The following is a 23,787-nucleotide window of genomic DNA, read 5'->3' as shown; positions in this document are numbered from 1 at the left end:
AATTCAGTTATTTATGTTTTGCAAAGTTTCATGGATTTAATAAAATGTGGAACTACAACCACGCTGCACGTTGGTCTGCTCCTTTTGACAACCGTGACAACATGGAACAACAGAAAGTTTGTTCTTAAGTGTCTGTCCTAAATCTGAGCGACATAAGAAAGATCAGGAAACGTTCGTTTTTTTTAACATGTATTTAACTCCTTATCTTTGGCACTAAACGGTGTCCATATACAATACCATTCAAAAGCTTGGGGTCACTTAGAAATGTCCTTGTTTTTGAAAGATTAGCACATTTTTTGTCCATTAAAATAACATAAAAGAGATAAGAAATACAGTGTAGACATTGTAATTGTTGTAAATGACTATTGTAGATGGAAACAGCAGATTTTTTTTATGGAATATCTACATAGGCATACATAGGTCCATTATCAGCAACCATCACTCCTGTGTTCCAATGGCACATTGTGTTAGCTATTCCAAGTTTATCATTTTAAAAGGCTAATTGATCATTAGAAAACCATTTTGCAATTATGTTAGCACGGCTGAAAACTGTTGTGCTACTTAAAGAAGCAATACAAGCCTTCTTAAGACTAGTTGAGTATCTGGAGCATCAGCATTTGTGGGTTCGATTACAGGCTCAAAATGGCCAGAAACAAATAACTGTCTTCTGGAACTCGTCAGTCTATTATTGTTCTGAGAAATGAAGGCTGTTCCATGCGAGAAATTGCCAATGTGTGTGTGTGTGTGTTGTGTATGAGAATGCCTGCCTTCATGTGTCAGCTTAATATCTGCATGAACAGTGTGTGGGTGTGGGTGTTTGTGTGTTCTCATCCTTGGGAAAGTTACATGATCTCTTTGAGGATTCAAAAGACAGCTCTGTTAGTTTAGTCATTGAGTCAGCCCCACTAATATGAGGCAGCTCTCTCAAAACATACAACTAATATGAGGCAGCTCTCTCAAAACAAACAACTAATATGAGGCAGCTCTCTCAAAACAAACAACTAATATGAGGCAGCTCTCTCAAAACAAACAACTGATATGAGGCAGCTCTCTCAAAACAAAATTAGCTGGAGCCCAGCTGTGGATGACTGGGAAGAGACTGAGTGTACTGATATGTTTCCTGTCAAACTAAGCAGAGCTCAAAAAATCTTCACAATCTCCCTTCCACTCTGCACATATAGACAGGGCGCATCTCTTTACTCTGTATGTCACCCTCTCTCCATCGCTCCCTATCCCTCTCTTACTTCCTGGCTCTGTCGTTTCAGCATGCTTCCATCTACAGTGCCTTTAGAAAGTACTCACATCCCTTGACTTTTTCAACATATTTTTTGTGGTGTTACAACTAGGGCTGTGGCGGTCATGAAATGTGGTCAGCCGGTGATTGTCAAGCAAATGACTGCAGATCTCACGGTAATTGACCGTTAATTTTCGTAAACACATTTAACATCTCCTGGCTTCCACGCATATCCTATACGCCACTGATGCACACCTTTGGAACGTCTACATTTTAAAAAAGTCTAATAAATCAATGTAATATAGCCTACACCACAATAAATCCATTATTTATTTTAGAAAGGTCTAAAGAAACATGAAATGATGAAAAATGTAGTCTATTTCAGAAGAACAGAATAGCATACTCTGAGTTGTCCTTATATTAGGCCCTCATCTGGATATGCCATATGGTTGTGGGATACACTAGTTCATTTAGCAGACACGATTTGCTTAGAATTTCATGGCATTATTCTGTATTATTTTATATATATATTGTGACGTGACTTGCATTAATGTGATGACTTATGTATCTTATCAACTATGTTTAATTGTTACTCGATTAAATGAATCATGTTACAATTTACTCATTAGGAATTTGGGGCACCACGGAAGAAGTTGTTTAATGAGTTACCATCTCCCGAATTAAAACTCCTCAGGGCCTGTCGACAATTTCCAGTGAAATTGTAGGGCACGCAATTCAAATAAAAAAATCTTAAAAATGGATATTAAACATCTAGGAACAGTGGGGAGAACAAGTATTTGATACACTGACGATTTTGCAGGTTTTCCTACTTACAAAGCATGTAGAGGTCTGTATTTTTATCATACTTCAACTGTGAGAGACGGAATCTAAAACAAAAATCCAGAAAATCACATTGTATGATTTTTAAGTAATTAATTTGCATTTTATTGCATATGCATATGAATGGTAGCTCTGGATAGAACACACTCTAAAGTTTCCAAAACGGTTAAAATAATGTTTGTTAGTATAACAGAACTGATATGGCAGGCGAAAACCTGAGGAAAATCCATCCAGGAAGTACTATTATTTTGAAAGGCTGTTTTTCCATTGAAAGCCTATCCACCATACAAAGACTTAGGACCCAGTTCACAATCTCTATAGCTTTTTCTACATGTGGCCAGTCTTTAGGCATTGTTTCAGGCTTTTACTCTGAAAAATGAGGGAGATACAGCACTTTCAATGACTGGACAGTGGAAATTTCCAGACATGAGTCCAGCGTGCGATCGGGAGTGCGCCTTTCTTGTTTCTCCTTTTCAATTGACGAAGCTTTTGTCCGGTTGAAATATTATTGATTATTTACGCACCAACAAAACGTAGGTTTTTGGACATAAAGAGGGACATTATCGAACAAAATTAACATTTATTGTGTAACATGGAGTCTTCGGAGTGCAACCATATGAAGATCAACAAAGGTAAATGATACATTTTAGCGCTATTTCTGACTTTTGTTACTCCTCTTCTTGGCTGCTAATTGTTTGTAATGATTTGTCTGCTGGGAGCTGTTCTCAGATAATCACATGGTTTGCTTTCGCTGTAAAGCCTTTTTGAAATCTGACTCAGCGGTCGGATTAACAAAAAGTTTATCTTTAAGCTGGTGTATAACATTTGTATCTTTTATGTATGTTTATTAAGACAATTTCTGTTTTGTTGAGTTTCACGCTCTGCTATTTCAACGGATGTTGTTTGAGACAGTGGATTATTGAACAAAACGCACCAACAAAACGGAGGTTTTTGGACATAAAGAGGGACATTATCGAACAAAACTAACATTTATTGTGTAAGATGGAGTCTTCGGAGTGCAACCATATGAAGATCATCAAAGGTAAGTGATTCATTTTATCACGATTTCTGACTTGTGTAACTCCTCTATTTGGCTTGTTACTGTTTGTGATGATTTGTCTGCTGGGCGATGTTCTCAGATAATCGCATGATATGCTTTCGCCGTAAAGCCTTTTTGAAATCTGACAACGTGGTTGGATTAACAAGAAGTTTATCTTTAAACCCATGTATGAGACTTGTATGTTTCATGAATTTTTATAATGAGTATTTCTGTTTTTGAATTTGGCGCTCTGCAATTTCACTGGATGTTGGCCAGGTGGGACGGTAGCGTCCCACACACCCTAGTGAGGTTAAACCAAGTCAAACTACATTAATACATAATCGTCAGGTACCCTAAAATGTAATTACACCCTAAAGTGTAACTATAATATTTCATACGGAAAGAAGTGCGTCCTCTTCGTCGTGCGCGCACAGACTGGTTTCCAACTCTGACTCCCTGTACCAAAACTCAAAAATCAAGCCTGAAACCTTGAACAAAGACTGTTGATATCTAGCGGAAGCCATAGGATTTGCAATCTGGGAGCTGGAATTGCATAGCTTTCCATTGTAAGAGCATGGGTCCTCAAAAAAAGGTAGGTTTTTATTTGGATTTTCTTCTACCATATCAATTGTGTTATACTCTCATACATTATTTATCACTTCACTACAAACTTCCAAGTGTTTTCTATCCAATGGTACCAATTATATGCACATAACAGGCAGTTTACTTTGTGCACGTCAGCCAGGAGGAAATTCTGAAAAAAGGACCCTAACCCTACTCCAAAGATAAATAAATATTTGTTATACAGTTGAAGTCAGAAGATTACATACACTTAAGTTGGAGTCATTAAAACTTGTTTTTCAACAACTCCAGAAATTTCTCAAACTATAGTTTTGGCAAGTCGGTTAGGACATCTACTTTGGGCATGACAGATGTAATTTTTCCAACAATTGTTTACAGACAGATTATTTCACATATAATTGACTGTATCACAATTCCAGTGGGTCAGAAGTTTACATACATTAAGTTGACTGTGCCTTTAAACTGCTTGGAAAATTCCAGAAAATGATGTCATGGCTTTAGAAGCTTCTGATAGGCTAATTCACATCATTTGAGTCAATTGGAGGTGTACTTGTGGACGTATTTCAAGGCCTACCTTCAAACTCAGTGACTCTTTGCTTGACATCATGGGAAAATCAAAATAAATCAGCCAAGACCTCAGAAAAAAATGGTAGACCTCCACAAGTATGGTTCATCCTTGGGAGCAATTTCCAAACGCCTGAAGGTACCACGTTCATCTGTACAAACAATAGTACGCAAGTATAAACACCATGGGACCACGCAGCCGTCATACCGCTCAGGAAGGAGACGCATTATGTCTCCTAGTGCAAATCTATCCCAGAACAACAGCAAAGGACCTTGTGAAGATGCTGGAGGAAACAGGTACAAACGTGTTAATATCCACAGTAAAACGAGTCCTATATCGACATAACCTGAAAGGTGGCTCAGCAAGGAAGATGCCACTGCTCCGATACCACCATAAAGAAGCCAGACAATGGTTTGCAACTGCACAAAGATTGTTCTTTTTGGAGAAATGTCCTCTGGTCTGATGAAACAAAAATAGAACTGTTTGGCCATAATTACCATCGTTATTGTAAGAAAAAGGAGGACGCTTGCAAGCTGAAGAACACCATCCCAATCGTGAAGCATGGGGATGGCAGCATCATGTTGTAGGGGTGCTTTGCCGCAGGACAGACTGGTGCACGTCACAAAATAGATGGCAACATGAGGAAGAAAAATGATGTGGATATATTGAAGCAACATCTCAAGACATCAGTCTGGAAGTTAAGCTTGGTCGCAAATGGGTCTTCCAAATTGACAATAACCCCAAGCATACTTCCAAAGTTGTGGCAAAATGGCTTAAGAACAACAAAGTCAAGGTATTGGAGTGGCCATCACAAAGCCCTGACCTTAATCCTATAGAACATTTGTGGTCAGAACTGAAAAAGTGTGTGCGAGCAAGGAGGCCTACAAACCTGACTCAGTTACACCAGCTCTGTCAGGAAGAATGGGCTAATATTCACCCAACTTATTGTGGGAAGCTTGTGGAAGGCTACCCGAAATGTTTGACCCAAGTTAAACAATTTATAGGCAATGCTACCAAATACTAATTGAGTGTATGTAAACTTCTGAACCACTGGGAATGTGATGAAAGAAATAAAAGCTGAAATAAATAATTTTCTCTGCTATTAGTCTGACATTTCACATTCTTAAAATAAAGTTATGATCCTAACTGAAGTAAAACAAGGAATTTTACTAGGATTAAATGTCAGTAATTGTGAAAAACTGAGTGTAAATGTATTTGGCTAAAGTGTATAAACTTCTGACTTCAACTGTATATCGATAACAGTCACTTATTAATCATTACGTCATATCAGTCTCATTCTGAATGTCGCAGACTTCTTGAATCCGCAAGGACCCCAGCCTTTTCTGATTATTCAGTTCTACACAAATGTATTTAATTATTTATTTACTAACTAAACAAATAATAAGGCAGAATACACATACACACTTACATGAGACAAATGTCCCCAGTGGACTAACAAGATATAATGGCTTGTTACACATATGAAGAGGGAGGGGTAGAGAAAGAGAGGGAGAGACAAAGGGAGTCAAACTTATTGTACATTTGGAAACTACCCTCAAAGTAATAATAATTTGCTCACGAACCACCGCTCATTTGGATCAGTAATGTAATGTATTTACGTGTAGATGTCTTTGTCCTTCATCTCTCTGAAACCAATCGATCCTTCTGTGGGAAGTGGCTCGATGGGTGTAAGGCTCATGTTGTCCACCAGAGGTCACAATGTCCTTAGTTGTTCTGGCTTGAAGTAGATGTTTCTTCAGATGCACCAGTGATTGTCTGAGAATAAAATTTCTCCTTCCTTTCTCGGATAGATAGTCAAGTTCTAGATCACTTTACATGCAGAGCTGCAGACTGTGAAATGTGTCAGTATAGTCTGTTTCTTCTTCACCTCGTGTTGAGCGTTTCTAACCATGTCAACGTGTGGCCAACGCTCCCCACTTTTCTGGTCTGCTAGGTGAGGTTTTTCTCACCACATGTTGAGTTTCAGAGTTTCCAACCATTTCAATGTGTAGCCACGGCTTCACATCTGTTGGTCTGGTAGTTGAGGTTATCTTCTCACCTCGTGTTGAGTCTTAGCATTTCAACCATTTGTAACGTTAAACTCACGCCGTCCGTCTGTTGGTTTGAATGTTCATTCTTAGGGAGTCCTTTTAAGCTCTCTGGTCGAAAAGGGCGGTTCCATCACACTGACATGCTCTTCTGAAATCCTTAGGGGCGTTGCTTAGTTAATGTGCAACATACATGAAAAATCATTATGTGATTAGATAAATAAAATCACATTCCTACCTTAACAAAAAAAATATAATTGTTCTTCATATTGGATGGAAACTTGAAACTAGAAAGTGTTTCCTAAGTTACAGTATGTGGTTAATATAGTTTTTAATAACATCACAAGATAATAAACAATATGACATGATTATTCTTTAGGTCCCCACTGACCATTCCAAACATTCTGATGTTAGAAATAATGTTCCAATGTTCACTTTTTGGACAAAAAGGTTTTGGCAGCTAAAGTTCTCTGGAGGACAAAGCACATGTCTTTCCCAATACTAAGGAGCAAAGGGAGAGATTCCCCTCCTGCCTAATTTACAACTGAGTTTTAAGGTGTCACAACTGGCCCACCCCCCTTTCCCCTCTTCTGTGGGTAAGAGGATCTGGTTGTTGGGATGAAATAGATCCTAAATTAATACAACTACGAGCATACATCATTTTTCTTTTCAATTAATGAGGCTGTTGCAACAGATCAGAACATTTAGCTTAAAATGTTGATAAACTGTTAGGCAATTTTTTCACATAAGCCCAAAAATGTGCACACGGCAGTAGGCTTCAAGCGTGAATGTTCCAAAATGCAAAACATAATTCTCAAAAGTGACCGCATATGCGATTATGCATGTTATGTTTTATTATAAAGGTGCATTGTGAAAATGTTCTTCCCCAAACTTGAAACTTCAGACTTTCCCAAACTCACCCATCAGACAATAGAGTACGAGGCATCAGAGCTTGGAGAAGCCTAGTTATCATGACAAAACGGTCACGTGGAATTTGACGGTTGTCATGACCCGTAACGGTGTGGCGGTAATACGGTCACCATAGCAGCCTGCATTTTTGTGTCACTGGCCTACGTACAATACCCTATAATGTCAAAGGGTATTTAAAAAATATATTTTAAATACCCTTTGGATTCCGCTCCGGACCTGCTTACCCTGCCCTTACTCCCCTTGCCTCAGCTCCTGGTTCCCCGCTACTTTCCCGAGCTTCCCCTGGCCTGCACCCTATCTCCCCCCTGCTTTTCAATAAATACCTTAGTTACCTTATCCCTGTCTCCTCGTCTGAGTCTGCCCTTGTGTTCACCTGCTCCGCCCCGCGTAACGGTGTTATGTTTGGGGTTAATCCAGCACAACACATCACTGAGTACCACTTTTCTAAACTTCAAGCATGGTGGTGGCTGCATCATGTTATGGATATGCTTGTCATCGGCAAGGACTAGGGAGTTGTTTTTTTAAATAAATGAAATTGCGCTTAGCACAGGCAAAGTCCTAGAGGAAAACCTGTTTCAGTCTGCTGTCCAACAGACACAAGGTAACAAATTTACCTTTCAGCAGGACAATAACCTAAAACAAAAGGCCAAATATACTTGCTTACCAAGACGACATTGAACGTTTGTGACTTAGCCTGGTTACGGTTTTGACCTAAATCAGCCTGAAAATCTATGGCAAGACTTGAAAATGGCTGTCTAGCAGCGATCAACCTGACAGAGCATGAAGAATTGTAAAAATAATAATGTGCAAAGCTGTTAAAGACTAACCCAGAGAGACTTACAGCTGTAATCGCTGCCAAAGGTGATTCTAACATGTATTGACTCAGGGGGTTGAATACTTATGTAATACAAGACACAGTATATTGTTTTATTTTACATGTAATTACATTTTTCTTCCACTTTGACATTACAGAGTATTTTTGTGTAGATCTTTGACAAAAAAAGACAATTCAATCAATTTTAATCCCACCTTGTGTCACGTCCTGATCCTAGTAAGATGTAATTTTCTATAGTAGAGTAGGTCATGGCGTGACAGGGGGTGTTTTGTGTTTTCTTTGTTTTCTATTTCTATGTTTAACTTCTAGGTTTTCTATTTCTATGTTGGGATTCTTTGGGTTGATCTCTAATTGGAGGCAGCTGATCCTCGTTGCCTCTGATTAGAGATCATATTTAAGTAGGGGTTTTTCTTCCTGGGTTTTGAGTGTAGTTGTTTTCTGTTTAGTGTATGTTCACCTGACGGAACTGTTGTCGGTCGTTTTGTTTTTTTGTTCTGGTGTCTTCATAATAAAAGTGAATATGAGCACTATACATGCTGCGCCTTGGTCCCCTTTATACGACCCACGTTACACCTTGTAACACAACAAAATTTGGAAAAAGTCAAAGGGTGTGAATACTTTCTGAAGGCACTGTATACACACACTACTCCCTCCCTCTTGCATGATGGAGGGGATGGAGGGTTGACATTTACATGCAGAGCCACTGATGCCTTCCCTCAGTCCTTCCCTGCTAATGAGCCACAGAGAGATCACCTATCGTTTTATCTATATTTCCGTTAAATACCAGGAGAATAAAACTCCCTCTGCACCGTCGATCCCCTGTCCTCCTCTTCTCTCCCTCCTCTCACTGTAATTGGTGCATGCCTTCGACCTCTAACCCCATGCTGTCAGCAGCAGAGATGACCTGAGGGCAGATGATGCCAGATGTGATTGAGGCGAAACGTAATTCTTTTCTACAGCAGAGCTACTGATTCTACTGCCTGGTTCTGTATTCAGACACACTTTGTGATAACACGGGATGGATGGAGGTGAGAGGGGCTGAGGTCTAGGTGGAGGCCAGGGAGAAAGACGAGAGATGAGAAAGCTGGATGGGAGTGAGGGAGGTATGGGGGCATAGGTACAATGGGGGGAGGGGCTAGGGTAGGTCCTATAGGCATTCACAAGTGCCTATAGGTGGAGCCAGTGGAGGGGAGAGGTAGGCATAGTGTGTGGGGTAGGCCCTGCTTGGGTCAGGCATTTAGGGGCATTTTCTGATGACACTGAACGTGGAGGCCAGGGAGAAAGATGAGGAAGTGGTGTGAGGAGTTAAGGGCGACAGGGAGAGAGGTGAGGAAGTGGTGTGAGGAGTTAAGGGCGACAGGGAGAGAGGTGAGGAAGGGTGAGAGAAGTGAGGGGGGACAGCCAGAGAGATAAGGAGAGGTGCTTTCTGATGACACTGCGCTGAATGGGGTTGAGGGGGGCAGAACCGATCTTGGGCCAGGGGACAGAGTGTTAGGAGGTTGGATGAAGATAACAGCATGGACGGAGGGGGGAGCGTAGAGGAGAGAAGCGAGGAAGGAGAGGAGTGAATAAAAAGGTCTGTGAATGGAGAAGCTCTGGTTCATTGCTGATTGTGTGGCTTTCCCTAGCCTGTCCCAGCCATGTAAAGTGAGTGTCTGTGACAAAAAATGACAAAATGAGAAAGAGCACAATAGCCTCTCGTCCTCTCAGGATTCAGACTGTTCTTTTATTGGTCTGCTCTCTTTGTAGAGATGTAGCCCTTTACAGATCTCTGCTGCGTGAGCAGAATACAGACACACTACACACACATGTTTTTCTTCTAAATACGACTTCTAACCATAGTGGAACCCTTTTTGGTGCTATATAGAACCCTTTTTGAAGGTTTAATAAAGAACCATCCTCATAAGGTTCTAAATGGAACCTGTTTGGTGCTATAAAGGACCCCTTTTCTAAATAAACATTAAAAAAGATGATATACTGTATACCGTATGTAACAGGAAAAAAGGGTTCCGCTATGTCACAACCCTTTTTGGGACTATATAGAAAACGTTTTAATGGTTCAAAAATAATCTCTCAATCTGAAAGGTTCTCTGTAAATCATTTTGAAGAACCACAGACTTATTTATAAATGATCTGGTCTGCCATATTATATGGTACATAATTGACACAAAGCCATACATGACTCTTTCCCAAGACACTGTTATTGGCTATATTTGTAATAGTTTATGGCCTAATACAATACATTAGATAAACTGGAATAACACTCTGACTCAAGGTTGCACAAAAAGAGCTGTGCGCAAACCAAATATTTAAATGAGCCACTCCCCTGAATTGTAATTAATATTAAAATAACAAAGAACCCTTTTCTGAACCATTGAAGGGCTCAAAGGGTTTGTAAAGTCATTATGGTTCCACATAGAATCATCACACATTCCAAAGACCCCTCATTTTGTAGAATGTAGTGAAGGGTGTGCGTTTGTGTGTGTGCGTGCGTGCGTGCGTGTGTGTCTGTGTGTATGCTTAGAAGTGTATATGCAAGAAATCTTAGGTTAGCAGGCACTCCACGCTAGTACACTATGTGCCGTGTGGCTGTAAGATTGCATTTGAGTGTATTTGGTGCATTTGAATGAGCTAGGGACAGTTTTGATACAGTGCACGTAATTGAGTTACTAGGCAAACAAGAGGTGGAATATAATAGAGTTTGTCTCTTGGATTAACTCTCCGGACCATCCATTAAAAACTTAAGTGTATGTATAGTGCATTTGGAAAGTATTCAGACCCCTTGACTTTTTCCACATTTTGTTACGTTATAGCCTTATTCAAAAATGTATTAGACTTTTTTTGCACATTTATTAAAATAAAAAACAGAAGTACATTATTTACATAAGTATTCAGACCCTTTGCTATGAGACTCGAAATTGAGCTCAGGTGCATCCTGTTCCATTGATCATCCTTGAGCTGTTTCTGCAACTTGATTGGAGTCCACCCGTGGTAAATTAAATTGATTGGACATGATTTGGAAAGGCACACACCTGTCTATATAAGGTCCCACAGTTAACAGTGCACGTCAGAGTTAAAACCAAGTGATGAGGTCAATGGAATTGTCCATAGAGTGCCGAGATAGGATTGTGCCGAGGCACAGATCTGGGGAAGGGTAGCAAAAAATATCTGCACCATTGAAGGTCCTGAAGAACACAGCGGCCTCCATTCTTCTTAAATGACAGAAGTTTGGAACCACCAAGATTCTTCCTTAGTTAAATAAAAAAATTAAAATACATTCCTAGAGCTGGTCGGGCGCAAGCCACTCCTTAGTAAAAGGCACATGGCATTGTCATGTCTGGAGGAAACCTGGCACCAACCCTACGGTGAAGCATGGTGGTGGCAGCATCATGCTGTGGGGATTATTTCAGCGGAAGGGCCTGGGAGACTAGTCAGGATTGAGGAAAATATGAACAGAGCAAAGTACATAGAGATCCTTGATGAAAACCTGCTCCAGAGCACATAGGACCTAAGACAGGGGCAAAGGTTCATCTTCCAACACGACAACGACCCTAAGCACACAGCCAAGACAATCCAGGAGAGGCCAGAGCCCGGACTTAAAACCGATCGAACATCTCTGGAGACCTGGAAATAGCTGTGCAGCGACGCTTCCCATCCAACCTGACAGAACTTGAGAGGATCTGCAGAGAAGAATGTGAGAACCTCCCCAAATACAGGTGTGCCAATCTTGTAGCATCATACCCACGAGTACTCAAAGCTGCAATCACTGCAAAAGGTGCTTCAACAAAGTACTGAGTAAAGGGTCTGAATATTTACGTAAATTTAATATTTCCGTTTTTTTATGCATTTGCAAAAATGGTTTAAAACCCATTTTAGCTTTGTCATTATAGGGTATTGTGTGTAGATTGATGAGAAAAAACAACAATGTTATGATCTTTAGAATAAGGCTGTAATGTAACAAAATGTGGAAAAAGTCAAGGGGTCTGAATACTTTCCAAATGCACTTGTATGTGATACATTTTTTATCAATCACAAGACATCCATTTTCTCGCTGAGAGAAAGTACAATAACTCCAATCAAGACGGGAATATTACCTTATACACGTATAAACAGGTTCTATACATTGAGTGTACAAAACATTGCTCTTTCCATTACATAGACGAGCGTTTCCCCAAACTCGGTCCTTGGGACCCCAAAGAGTGCACGTTGTGTTTTTTGCCCAAACACTACACAGCTGATTCAAATTATCAAAGCTTGATGATTCGTTTATTATTTGAAATAGCTGTGTAGTGCTAGGGCAAAAAACAAAATGTGTTCCCCCTGGGGTCCCGAGGAATGAATTTGGGAAAACCTGACATAGACTGACCAGGTGAATCCAGGTGAAAGCTATGATCCCTTATTGATGTCACCTGTTAAATCCACTTCAATCAGTGTAGATGAAGGGGAGGAGACAAGTTAAAGAAGGATTTTTAAGCCTTGAGACAATTGAGACATGGGTTGCGGTCCAAACACTTAAGAGACACAGCCTATCCCCTCAGCCCTCAAATTAAGTGGACACTTCTGATTACGTATCATGATGTCTGACGAGTATACACTGGCAGGGCAAGGGACGAGGGAGGAAGGAATTATTTTTAAATGGACCACCCTTGGCCGGAAATTCGTCACTCCTTCATCCCACGATGACTGTGTTTTCAGCCACCGGTCGTTTGTGGGTGCTTTATATGCACTACAGTCAATTATGAGTGCATGTCTACTTATATTAAATATATAATTATTAATATACGCCTACTGTATGATCGCTAGCAAATTAATTAGCTAACTAACATTAGCCTGCTTAGCTGGAACTTCTGAAGAAGGGAAATGTTTTATTTCTACCAATTCCAAAAGATAACCAAACAAAACATATTTACTTTGTATGAGACGTGTTTATGCCGTCATGTGCATTAGTAGCACAATTTCTAACTTATTTGCATTCGCTTTTACTTACACTTGTATGGGGAGTTTTAGGCCCCGGAGTGAACATAATTGTACACTCGCAAAGCCGACTAAAAATAAGGGCTGAGGGGCTTACGTTGCAAACTTCCCTTGCTTGGCTAATCATTTGGACTGCCCTCCAAGATAGCGAGGGGGATTCCCCCAAGTGCATAAGTGGACGAGGGTGTGTCTTTTAAGTGTTTGGACCGCTACATGGATTGTGTATGTCTGTCATTCAGAGGGTGAATGGGCAAAATAAAATATTTAAGTGCCTTTGAACGAGGTATGTTAGTAGGTGCCAGGCACACTGCTTCGAGTGTGTCAAGAAGAGCAACGCTGCAGGGTTTCTCACACTCAATAGTTTCCTATGTGTATCAAGAATGGTCCACTACCAATCGGCCAGCATCCCTGTGGAACGCTTTCGACACCTTATAGAGTCCATGCCCCAACAAATTGAGGCTGCTCTGAGGGCAAAAGGTGGTGCAACTCAATATTGGGAAGGTGTTCTTAATGTTTTGTACACTGTGTATAATGGTTGGACGTTAAATTGACACAGTTCTATTTATATACAATAGTGTATTTTATTCCTATGCAGGTGTTCAGTGTACAATGTGTGTACTTGTGCTGTGGAGTCCCTGCTGTGTTGGAAGCGTGTTACACCTGTGCTGAGAGACTGGTACTATGGGCTGGGGAGTTAATTTACTGAGTTTCTGTTGGTGTTTTTTTTATTGATCTGAGAGGTGTAGGTGAAATCCCCCCCCCCCCCCCCCACACACACACACACAGAAGGGGATACAGAGAGAGAGAGAAACTAGAATGAAGACAGGTGGTCTTCACATATGGATGAGGCACAGACAGCATAACATATTTCAATTTTGAGTTAAGTGAGAAAAGGGGTAAATTGTCTGTGTGAGCTAAACTCAGGTTACAGCCTTATTCTAAAATGTATTAAATCGATTTTTTCCCTCATCAATCTACACATGTCTATTTAATATAAACTAAAACTAGCATCTTTCAAAAAAGTGTCACTGCCAACCTCCCAAACCAATAGTAGACCTCCACCACAGCCCTCCTACATCATACAGAGGCAGAGAGAAGGACAGAACCAGCAGGAGAGGATGAGGGCTGTGCCTGCTGGCTACAGAAGGATTTATCAACGTTTTCTCGACCCTGCTGTGTCCAGAGTGCTCTCTCTATATAGCTCTCCCTCTCTCCCTCTCTTCCCCCTGCTCGTGGGTTTTGGAGAACTCAACAATCTCAGGGTTCTGACACAGACAGGACTGTCATCCCAAATCGCTAGTCTTTGAGTTTTCGGCACCTCCCAACACGCACGCCCGCGCACACACCACTTCTCACCTCTCCTGCAATCACATGTACTTACACCACTAAAGGGGTTTAACAGCTCAATTATGGCACGACAAAAGCGCTAAACTCAGAAATCTGCGCCTTGGTTATATTTTTTTAGTTGCGTCAAGGGACAGCCAGGGAGAGGGAGAAAGGAAAGAGATTGGGGCAAAAAACATAGCTATTCCTCGTTTGTTCCCTCGGCGGTCATTAGTTTGTCTTTAACGAGCCGCAGCAAAAGATGGGATGACCTTTTCTACATCAGACGGAGGTAGAGACATCACATTACAGCTAAACACACTGCAGATACAAACCCATCACCTATCTACATAGGCAGAGCAGATCTGAGAAGAACTGTCTCACGACTACATGGATAGTCTACAGTACACACTTCTACTTCTACAGATACAAGAGCAGAACACACCACAGCACTGCAGATATACAGTGCCTTCAGAAGGTATTCAGATCCCTTGACTTTTTCCACATTTTGTTAGGTTACAGCCTTATTCTAAAATGTATTTTTTTCCTCATCAATATACACACAAATGACCCTTTAAAGACAAAGCAAAATCTGTTTTTTAGAAGAAAAATATGTAATTTATTACAAATAAACTGAAATATCACATTTATATAAGTATTCAGACCCTTTACTCAGTACTTCCATTTAAGAATGATGGAGGCCAATGTGTTCTTGGGGACCTTCAAGGCTGCAGAAATGTTTTGGTACCCTTCCCCAGATCTGCGCCTTGACACAATCCTGTCTCGGAGCTCTATGGACAATTCCTTTGACCTTGTGGCTTGGTTTTTACTCTGACATGGTGTTGAATTGAATTTGCCACAGGTGGACACCAATCAAGTTGTAGAAACATCTCAAGGATGATCAATGGAGACAGGACGCACCTGAGCTCAATTTCGAGTCTCATAGCAAAGGACCTGAATACTTACAGTTGAAGTCGGAAGTTTACATACACCTTAGCAAAGTACATTTCAACTCAGTTTTTCACATTTCCTGACATTTAATTCTAGTAAAAATTCCCTGTCTTACGTCAGTTAGGATCACCACTTTATTTTAAGAATGTGAAATGTCAGAATAATAGCAGAGAAAATGATTTATTTCAGCTTTTATTTATTTCATCACATTCCCAGTGGGCCAAAAGTTTACATACACTCAATTAGTATTTGGTAGCATTGCCTATACATTGTTTAACTTGGGTCAAACGTATCGGGTATATTAGCCCATTCTTCCTGACAGAGCTGCTGTAACTGAGTCAGGTTTGTAGGCCTCCATGTTCACACACGCTTCTTCAGTTCGGCCCACAAATGTTCTATGGGATTGAGGTCAGGGCTTTGTGATGGCCACTCCAATACCTTGAGTTTGTTGTCCAGAAGCCATTTTGCCACAACTTTGGAAGTATGTTTGGGGTCATTCTACATTTGCAAGACCCATTTGCGACCAAGCTTTAACTTCCTGACTGATGTCTTGAGATATTGCTTCAATATATCCACACAATTTTCCTTTCCTCATGATGCCATCTATTTTGTGAAATGCACCAGTCCCTCCTGCAGCAAAGCACCCCCACAACATGATGCTGCCACCCCCCGTGCTTCACAGTTAGGATGGTGTCCTTTGGCTTGCAAGCCTCCCCCTTTTTCCTCCAAACATAACGATGGTCATTATGGCCAAACAGTTCTATTTTTGTTTCATCAGACCAGAGGACATTTCTCCAAAAAGTATGATCTTTTTCCCCATGTGCAGTTGCAAATCGTAGTCTGGCTTTTTAATGGCAGTTTTGGAGCAATGGCTTCCTTACTGAGCGGCCTTTCAGGTTATGTTGATATAGGACTCGTTTTACTGTGGATATAGATACTTTGTACCTGTTTCCTCCAGCATCTTCACAAGGTCCTTTGCTGTTGTTCTGGGATTGATTTACACTTTTCGCACCAAAGTACATTCATCTCCTTCCTGAGCGGTATGACAGCTGCGTGGTCCCATGGTGTTTATACTTGCATACTATTGTTTGTACAGATGAACGTGGTACCTTCAGGCATTTTTAAATTGCTCCCAAGGATGTACCAGACTTGTGGAGGGCAACAACAAAAAAATGCTGAGGTCTTGGCTGATTTCTTTTGATTTTCCCATGATGTCAAGCAAAGAGGCACTGAGTTTGAAGGTAGGCCTTGAAATACATGCACATGTACACCTCAAATTGACTAAAATTATGTCAATTAGCCTATCAGAAGCTTCTAAAGCCATGACATAATTTTCTGGAATTTTCCAAGCTGTTTAAAGGGACAGTCAACTTAGTGTATGTAAACTTCTGACCCACTGGAATTGTGATACAGTGAATTACAAGTGAAATAATCTGTCTGTCAGCAATTGTTGGAAAAATTATTTGTGTCATGCAAAAACTATAGTTTGTTAACAAGAAATTTGTGGAGTGGTTTAAAAATGAGTTTTAATCACTCCAACCTAAGTGTATGTAAAATTAAGACTTCAACTGTATGTAAAAAATGTATCTATTTTTTGTTTTAAATACATTTGCAAAATATTATAAAAACCGGCTTTTGATTTGTCAACGTGGTATTTTGTGTAGATATCTGAGGAAATTGTATTATTTAATCAATTTTATAATAAGGCTGTAACGTAACAAAATGTGGAAAAGTCAAAGGTTCTGAATACTTTCTGAAGGCACTGTAAGATCACACTAAGATCATCTACTGGCAGCACATCTGTAAACAATTCTCTATGGCTGCAGGACAGGACACACTGTAGCAGATGCAGTACATAGTTACACAGGCAGGCAATACTGCAGTACTGAAGATACAGGACAACAGCAACGCAGGCTATGTCTACGGAACACAATTCTGAAGCTACAAAGAAAAGTACACACTATTTAGTCTGTAAGCATACAGCTTGGACTCCAGGAACATGCAGGCACACTAAGAACAGGCTTTATGAACAAAGGACAGGAAAAGAGAGTGAGAACAAGGCTGGGAGACAAATGGCAAGAAAAGAAGGGAGAGAGAGAGTGTGAGGGAAGGAAGGGAGGGAAGAAAGTGGATGGAGCAGGAAGCAGCAGCAGCTAGTAAATCCCTTTCTAGCCTGTACACCACTTCATATTTCACGTTTGGCCTGAGGGATATTTGATGACGGGGGCTAAGAAGACAACTGCACCCTCTGAATGAGGAGTAGGAAGAGTACTCACTGGTGCTCTGACAGTCTCCTGTTGTATCTGTGGTTAAATGTGGTTAGATGAATAACCGGGACGTTGCCTCAAACCACATTTACTACCCACATTTACCCTCATGGTCCTGAGTATTTTATCAGCACTCAAATCATTATCCTACTCAGCTATGGTCCTCGAACCAAGAACTCGGCCAAGGTGCTTCTTGATCGTGCACTTACAAAAAGGACACACACACACTTACCGAGCCAGTGTTCTCCAGTGATTTTTCCAAATCCCTCGCGGTAGGAGTCCCATCCTCTAAAGAAGTTGACTGAGCCATCTTCCCTGCGCTGGATCACCTGGAGTACACAGACAAAGAGCAGGTGTAAAAGAGTAAATATTGGCTACTTCTCAGAAAGTTTTGAACTGTCAAGAGGTGTAAAACAAGGTTGTCCACTATCAGCATATCTATATATTGTTGTCATCGAAATGTTAGCTGTTAAAATCAGATCCAACAATAATTTCAAGGGATTAGAAATAAAGGTGTCATTGTACGCTGATGATTCATGTTTTCTTTTAAATCCACAACTTGGATACCTCCACAGCCTCATAGAGGATGTAGATAATTGTTCTAAACTCTGGATTACAACCAATTTATGACAAATGTACTATATTACTTAATGGATCATTCAAAAATACTACTTTTACTTTACCATGGGGTTTACCAATAAAATGGTCTGATGGTGATGTGGATATAGTTGGTATACATATTCCGAAATAAATAAATGATCTCACTCCAATACGTTTTTTTAGAAAGTTTGCAAAAATAGATAAGATCTTGCTACATTGGAAAGGTAAATACCTTTGTATTTGTGGAAAAATCACCCTGATTAACTCTTTAGTCATATCCCAGAGTACCTATTTGCTTATGGTCTTGCCTACACCTAGTGAACAGTTTTTTAAATTATGTGAGAAAAAATTATTAAATTTTATTTGGAACGGCAAGCCAGACAAAATAAAACAGGGCCATTTATATAATGAACTTGAATTTGGAGGACTGAAATGATTAAATATTGAAGTATTAGACCTCTCACTAAAGGCTTCAGTCATACAAAAGTTATACTTAAATCCAAACTGGTTCCCTAGCAAATTAGTAAAAATATCTCACCCTATGTTCAAGAAAGGCCTTTTTCCCTTCATTCAGATTACAAACTCCCACTTTCAGTTAAGGCTTCAGTCATACAAAAGTTATACTTAAATCCAAACTGGTTCCCTAGCAAATTAGTAAAAATATCTCACCCTATGTTCAAGAAAGGCCTTTTTCCCTTCATTCAGATTACAAACTCCCACTTTCAGTTAGGAAATCAAGCCATAGAAAGTTGGTTGCAATTTCAATTTAATCCACCAGAAAAGACAGAACAAATAATACAACACATTTTGTGGTTCAACTCAAATATACTAATTGATAAAAAAAACTATATTTTTTTAATAAAAAAAAAGAAGGTAAAATCTTCATAAATGAAATCATAAATATGACTGGTGGAGTTATGTCATACATGCAGCTAACTAAAACATATGGAAATGTCTGCTCTACCAAAATTACAACCTACTAATTGTGGCATTACTGCAAAAATGGAAAATGGAAGTGGAAGGGGGAAAAAGTAAGGAACTTGCCTGTCGGCCCTGCATTTGGGCTCCCGGGTGGCGCAGCATTTTAATAAGGCACTGCATCTCAGTGCAAGAGGCGTCACTACAGTCCCTGGTTCAAATCCAGGCTGTATCGCATCTGGCTGAGATTGGGAATCCCATAGGGCAGGGCACAATTGTCCCATCGTCATCCGGTTTTGGCTGGGGAAGGCTGTCATTGTAATTAAGAATCTGTTTTTAACTGACTTGCCTAGTTAAATAAAGAGAATAGATTTTTGACATACCGATTCCATGACACATGGTTTATGAACTGATAAGCAAAATGACGCAGGGTTCAAAACGTAGAATTCTATTCTATTCAGAATTCTTGCAACCAACCGAATGTTATTTATATGGGGGATACAACCTTCCCAGCTCTACTTTGCTGCGAAGAGGGAGAATCATTAGATAATTTGTTTTGGTACTGTCCATGTGTGTTTTGGTACCTGGAGCTAACCCGGCAGATAGAATTACTGGGCGATCTGTCATAGTCAATCGGTCAATAATTTAATAATACTTTTAGCAAAAAATGTTCTTTTAAATTTACAATCTGTAGAATCAATGAGAATGGAAAGGTTCAGAAAGATCACAGCACAGTTGAAAAATATATGGCAAATAGAAATCCAATATTTAAGAGATAGATGGGAAGGGGTTGAATGGAGCTGAAGGTTGGGACTAATAACAACTATAACAAGAAGATAACTAATGTTTTTTGAAAGAGTACAGTTTGAAAGATATGGCAAATGGAAATCAAATATATTGGAGAGGTTGAGGGTAGAGGAAGGACAAGAGTTAAAAACAAATAAAATACAACTATTGTAAAATAGACTGTGTTCATAAAATGTATATAGTATGAATGAGCTGGAAATAAAGGCCTAAGCATTGTTGTTCCCTACTTTGCTCCAATTGGGGGAGGGGGGTAGGCTTGGAGAGTAATAAAGGAAATATATTTTTCATAAAGTGTATATATATATGTATGTATGTATGTATGTATGTATGTATGTATGTATGTATGTATGTATGTATGTATGTATGTATGTATGTATGTATGTATGTATGTATGTATGTACAGTTGAAGTTGGAAGTTTACATACGCTTAGGTCGGAGTCATTTAAACTTGTATTTCAACACTCTACAAATTTCTTGTTAACAAACTATAAGTCTGGCTCATCCTTGGGAGCAATTTCCAAACACCTGAAGGTACCACGTTCATCTGTACAAACAATAGTACGCAAGTATAAACACCATGAGGCCATGCAGCCGTCATACCGCTCAGGAAAGAGACGTGTTCTGTCTCCTAGAGATGAAAGTACTGTAACGGCTGTTGCAAGGAGAGGACCAAGGTGCAGCGTGGTACGTGTTCATGATGGTATTTATTTTATCTGAACACTGAATCAAAAAACAAAGAGGAACAAAACGCACAGCTCTGTCAGGTGAAAAACACAAGACAGAAAACAACTACCCACAAAAACCCTGTGGGAAAAGGCTACCTAAGTATGGCTCCCAATCAGAGACAACGATAGACAGCTGTCCCTGATTGAGAGCCAAAACAAAGAAATACACAAAACATAGAAAACGGAACATAGAATGCCCACCCTAGTCACATCCTGGCCTAACCAAAATAGAGAACAAAAACCTCTCTATGGCCAGGGTGTGACAAGAACTTTGGTGTGAAAAGTGCAAATCAATCCCAGAACAACAGCAAAGTACCTTGTGAAGATGCTGGAGGAAACAGGTACAAAAGTATTTATATCCACAGTAAAACAAGTCCTATATCGACATAATCTGAAAGGCCGATCATCAAGAAAAAAGCCTCTGCTCCAAAACTGCCATAAAAAAGCCAGACTACGGTTCGCAACTGCACATGGGGACAAAAATCGTACTTTTTGAAAAATGTCCTCTGGTCTGATGAAACAAAAATAGAACTGATTGGCCATAATGACCATTGTTATGTTAGAGGAAAAAGGGGGAAGCTTGCAAGCCGAAGAACACCGTCCCAACCGTGAAGCACGGGGATGGCAGCATCATGTTGTGGTGGTGCTTTGCTGCAGGACGGACTGGTGCACTTCACAAAATAGAAGGCATCATGAGGAAAGGAAAATTATGTGAATATATTGAAGGAACATCTCAAGACATCAGTCTGGAAGTTAAAGCTTGGTCGCAAATGGGTCTTCCAAATTGACAATGACCCTAAGCATACTTCCAAAGTCGTAGCACAATGGCTTCAGGACAACAAAGTCAAGGTATTGGAGTGGCCATCACAAAGCCCTGACCTTAATCCTATAGAAAATGTGTGGGCCGGACTGAAAAAGCATGTGCGAGCAAGGAGGCCTACAAACCTGACTCAGTTACAGCAGCTCTGTAATGAGGAATGGGCCAAAATTCACCCAACTTATTGTGGGAAGCTTGTGGAAGGCTACCCGAAATGTTTGACCCTAGTTAAACAGTTTAAAGGCAATGCTACCAAATACTAATTGAGTGTATGTAAACTTCTGACACACTGGGAATGTGATGAAAGAAATAAAAACTGAAATCAATCATTCTCTCTACTATTATTTTGACATTTCACATTCTTAAAATAAAGTGGAGATCCTAACTGACCTAAGACTGGGAATTTTTACTGGGATTAAATGTCAGGAATTGTGAAAAATGTAGTTTAAATGTATTTGGCTAAGGTGTATGTAAACTTCTGACTTCAACTGTATGTATGTGTATATGTATGTGTTTATATGTCTATGTCTGTATGTGTGTGTATTTATATGTGTGTAAATATACACTCAGCAAAAAAACAAACGTCCCTTTTTCAGGACCCTGTCTTTCAAAGATAATTCGTAAATATCCAAATAACTTCACAGATCTTCATTCTATATTGTTTAAACACGCTTTCCCATGCTTGTTCAATGATCCATAAATAATTAATGAACATGCACCTGTGGAATGGTCGTTAAGACTCAATTAAGGTAACAGTTCTGAAAACTTAGGACACCAAAGAGGCCTTTCTACTGACTCTTAAAAACACCAAAAGAAAGATGCCCAGGGTCCCTGCTCATCAGCATGAACGTGTCTTAGGCATGCTGCAAGGAGGCATGAGGACTGCAGATGTGGCCAGGGCAACAAATTGAAATGTCCGTACTGTGAGACGCCTAAGACAGCGCTACAGGGAAACAGGACGGACAGCTGATCGTCCTCGCAGTGGCAGACCATGTGTAACAACACCTGCACAGGATCGGTACATCTGAACAGAACAGGTACAGGATGGCAACAACAATTGCCCGAATTACACCAGGAATGCACAATCCCTCCATCAGTGCTCAGACTGTCCACAATAGCCTGAGAGAGGCTGGAATGAGGGCTTGTAGGCCTGTGGTACACCGAGGCCTGTACTCTGGAGCGGGATCGATTTGGAGGTGGAGGGTCCGTCATGGTCTGGGGCAGTTTCACAGCATCATCGGACTGAGCTTGTTGTCATTGCAGGCAATCTCAACGCTGTGCATTACAGGGAAGACATCCTCCTCCCTCATGTGGTACCCTTCCTGCAGGCTCATCCTGACATCACCCTCCAGCATGACAATGCCACCAGCCATACCGTTCTGTGCGTGATTTCCTGCAAGACAGGAATGTCAGTGTTCTGCCATGGCCAGCGAAGAGCACGAATCTCAATCCCATTGAGCACGTCTGGGACCTGTTGGATCGGAGAGTGAGGGCTATGGCCATTCCCCCCAGAAATGCCCGGGAACTTGTAGGTGCCTTGGTGGAAGAGTGGGGTAACATCTCATAGCAAGAACTGGCAAATCTGGTGCAGTCAATGAGGAGGAAATGCACTGCAGTACTTAACGCAGCTGGTGGCCAAACCATATACTAACTGTTACTTTTGATTTTGAGCCCCCCCCCCCCTTTGTTCAAGGACACATTATTCAATTTCTGTTAGTCACATGTCTGTGGAACGTGTTCAGTTTATGTCTCAGTTGTTAAAACTTATGTCCATGCATATATTTACACATGTTAAGTTTGCTGAAAATAAATGCAGTTGACAGTGAGAGGACGTTAATTTTTTTGCTGAGTTTATATATACACTGCTAAAAAAAATAAAGGGAACACTAAAATAACACATCCTAGATCTGAATGAATGAAATAATCTTATTAAATACTTTTTCTTTACATATTTAAATGTGCTGACAACAAAATCACACAAAAATAATCAATGGAAATCCAATTTATCAACCCATGGATGTCTGGATTTGGAGTCACACTGAAAATTAAAGTGGAAAACCACACTACAGGCTGGTCCAACTTTGATGTAATGTCCTTAAAACAAGTCAAAATGAGGCTCAGTAGTGTGTGTGGCCTCCACGTGCCTGTATGACCTCTCTACAACGCCTGGGCATGCTCCTGATGAGGTGGCGGATGGTCTCCTGAGGGATCTCCTCCCAGACCTGGACTAAAGCATCCGCCAACTACTGGACAGTCTGTGGTGCAACGTGGCGTTGGTGGATGGAGCGAGACATGATGTCCCAGATGTGCTCAATTGGATTCAGGTCTGGGG

The 23,787-nt window shown here is 40.4% G+C and overlaps 1 protein-coding gene across 3 annotated transcripts in view; it reads right to left on the bottom strand.

Annotated features, from left to right (window-relative positions):
• Positions 1 to 23,787, bottom strand: part of LOC115203860 (fibrinogen C domain-containing protein 1-like) — a 241,642-nt gene that overhangs the window by 66,264 nt on the left and 151,591 nt on the right. For all 3 annotated transcript variants that reach the window (XM_029768909.1, XM_029768910.1, XM_029768911.1), the window contains one exon: positions 17,821 to 17,917. In XM_029768909.1, the coding sequence (XP_029624769.1) occupies positions 17,821 to 17,917 (97 nt within the window). The remainder of the gene's footprint in view (positions 1 to 17,820; positions 17,918 to 23,787) is intronic.

The sequence above is a fragment of the Salmo trutta genome, chromosome 12 (genome assembly GCF_901001165.1).
Source record: "Salmo trutta chromosome 12, fSalTru1.1, whole genome shotgun sequence".
NCBI classification, from domain to species: Eukaryota; Metazoa; Chordata; class Actinopteri; order Salmoniformes; family Salmonidae; genus Salmo; species Salmo trutta.
Note: the sequence above shows the minus strand (reverse complement) of the source record. Positions and strands in the feature narration are given on the sequence as shown.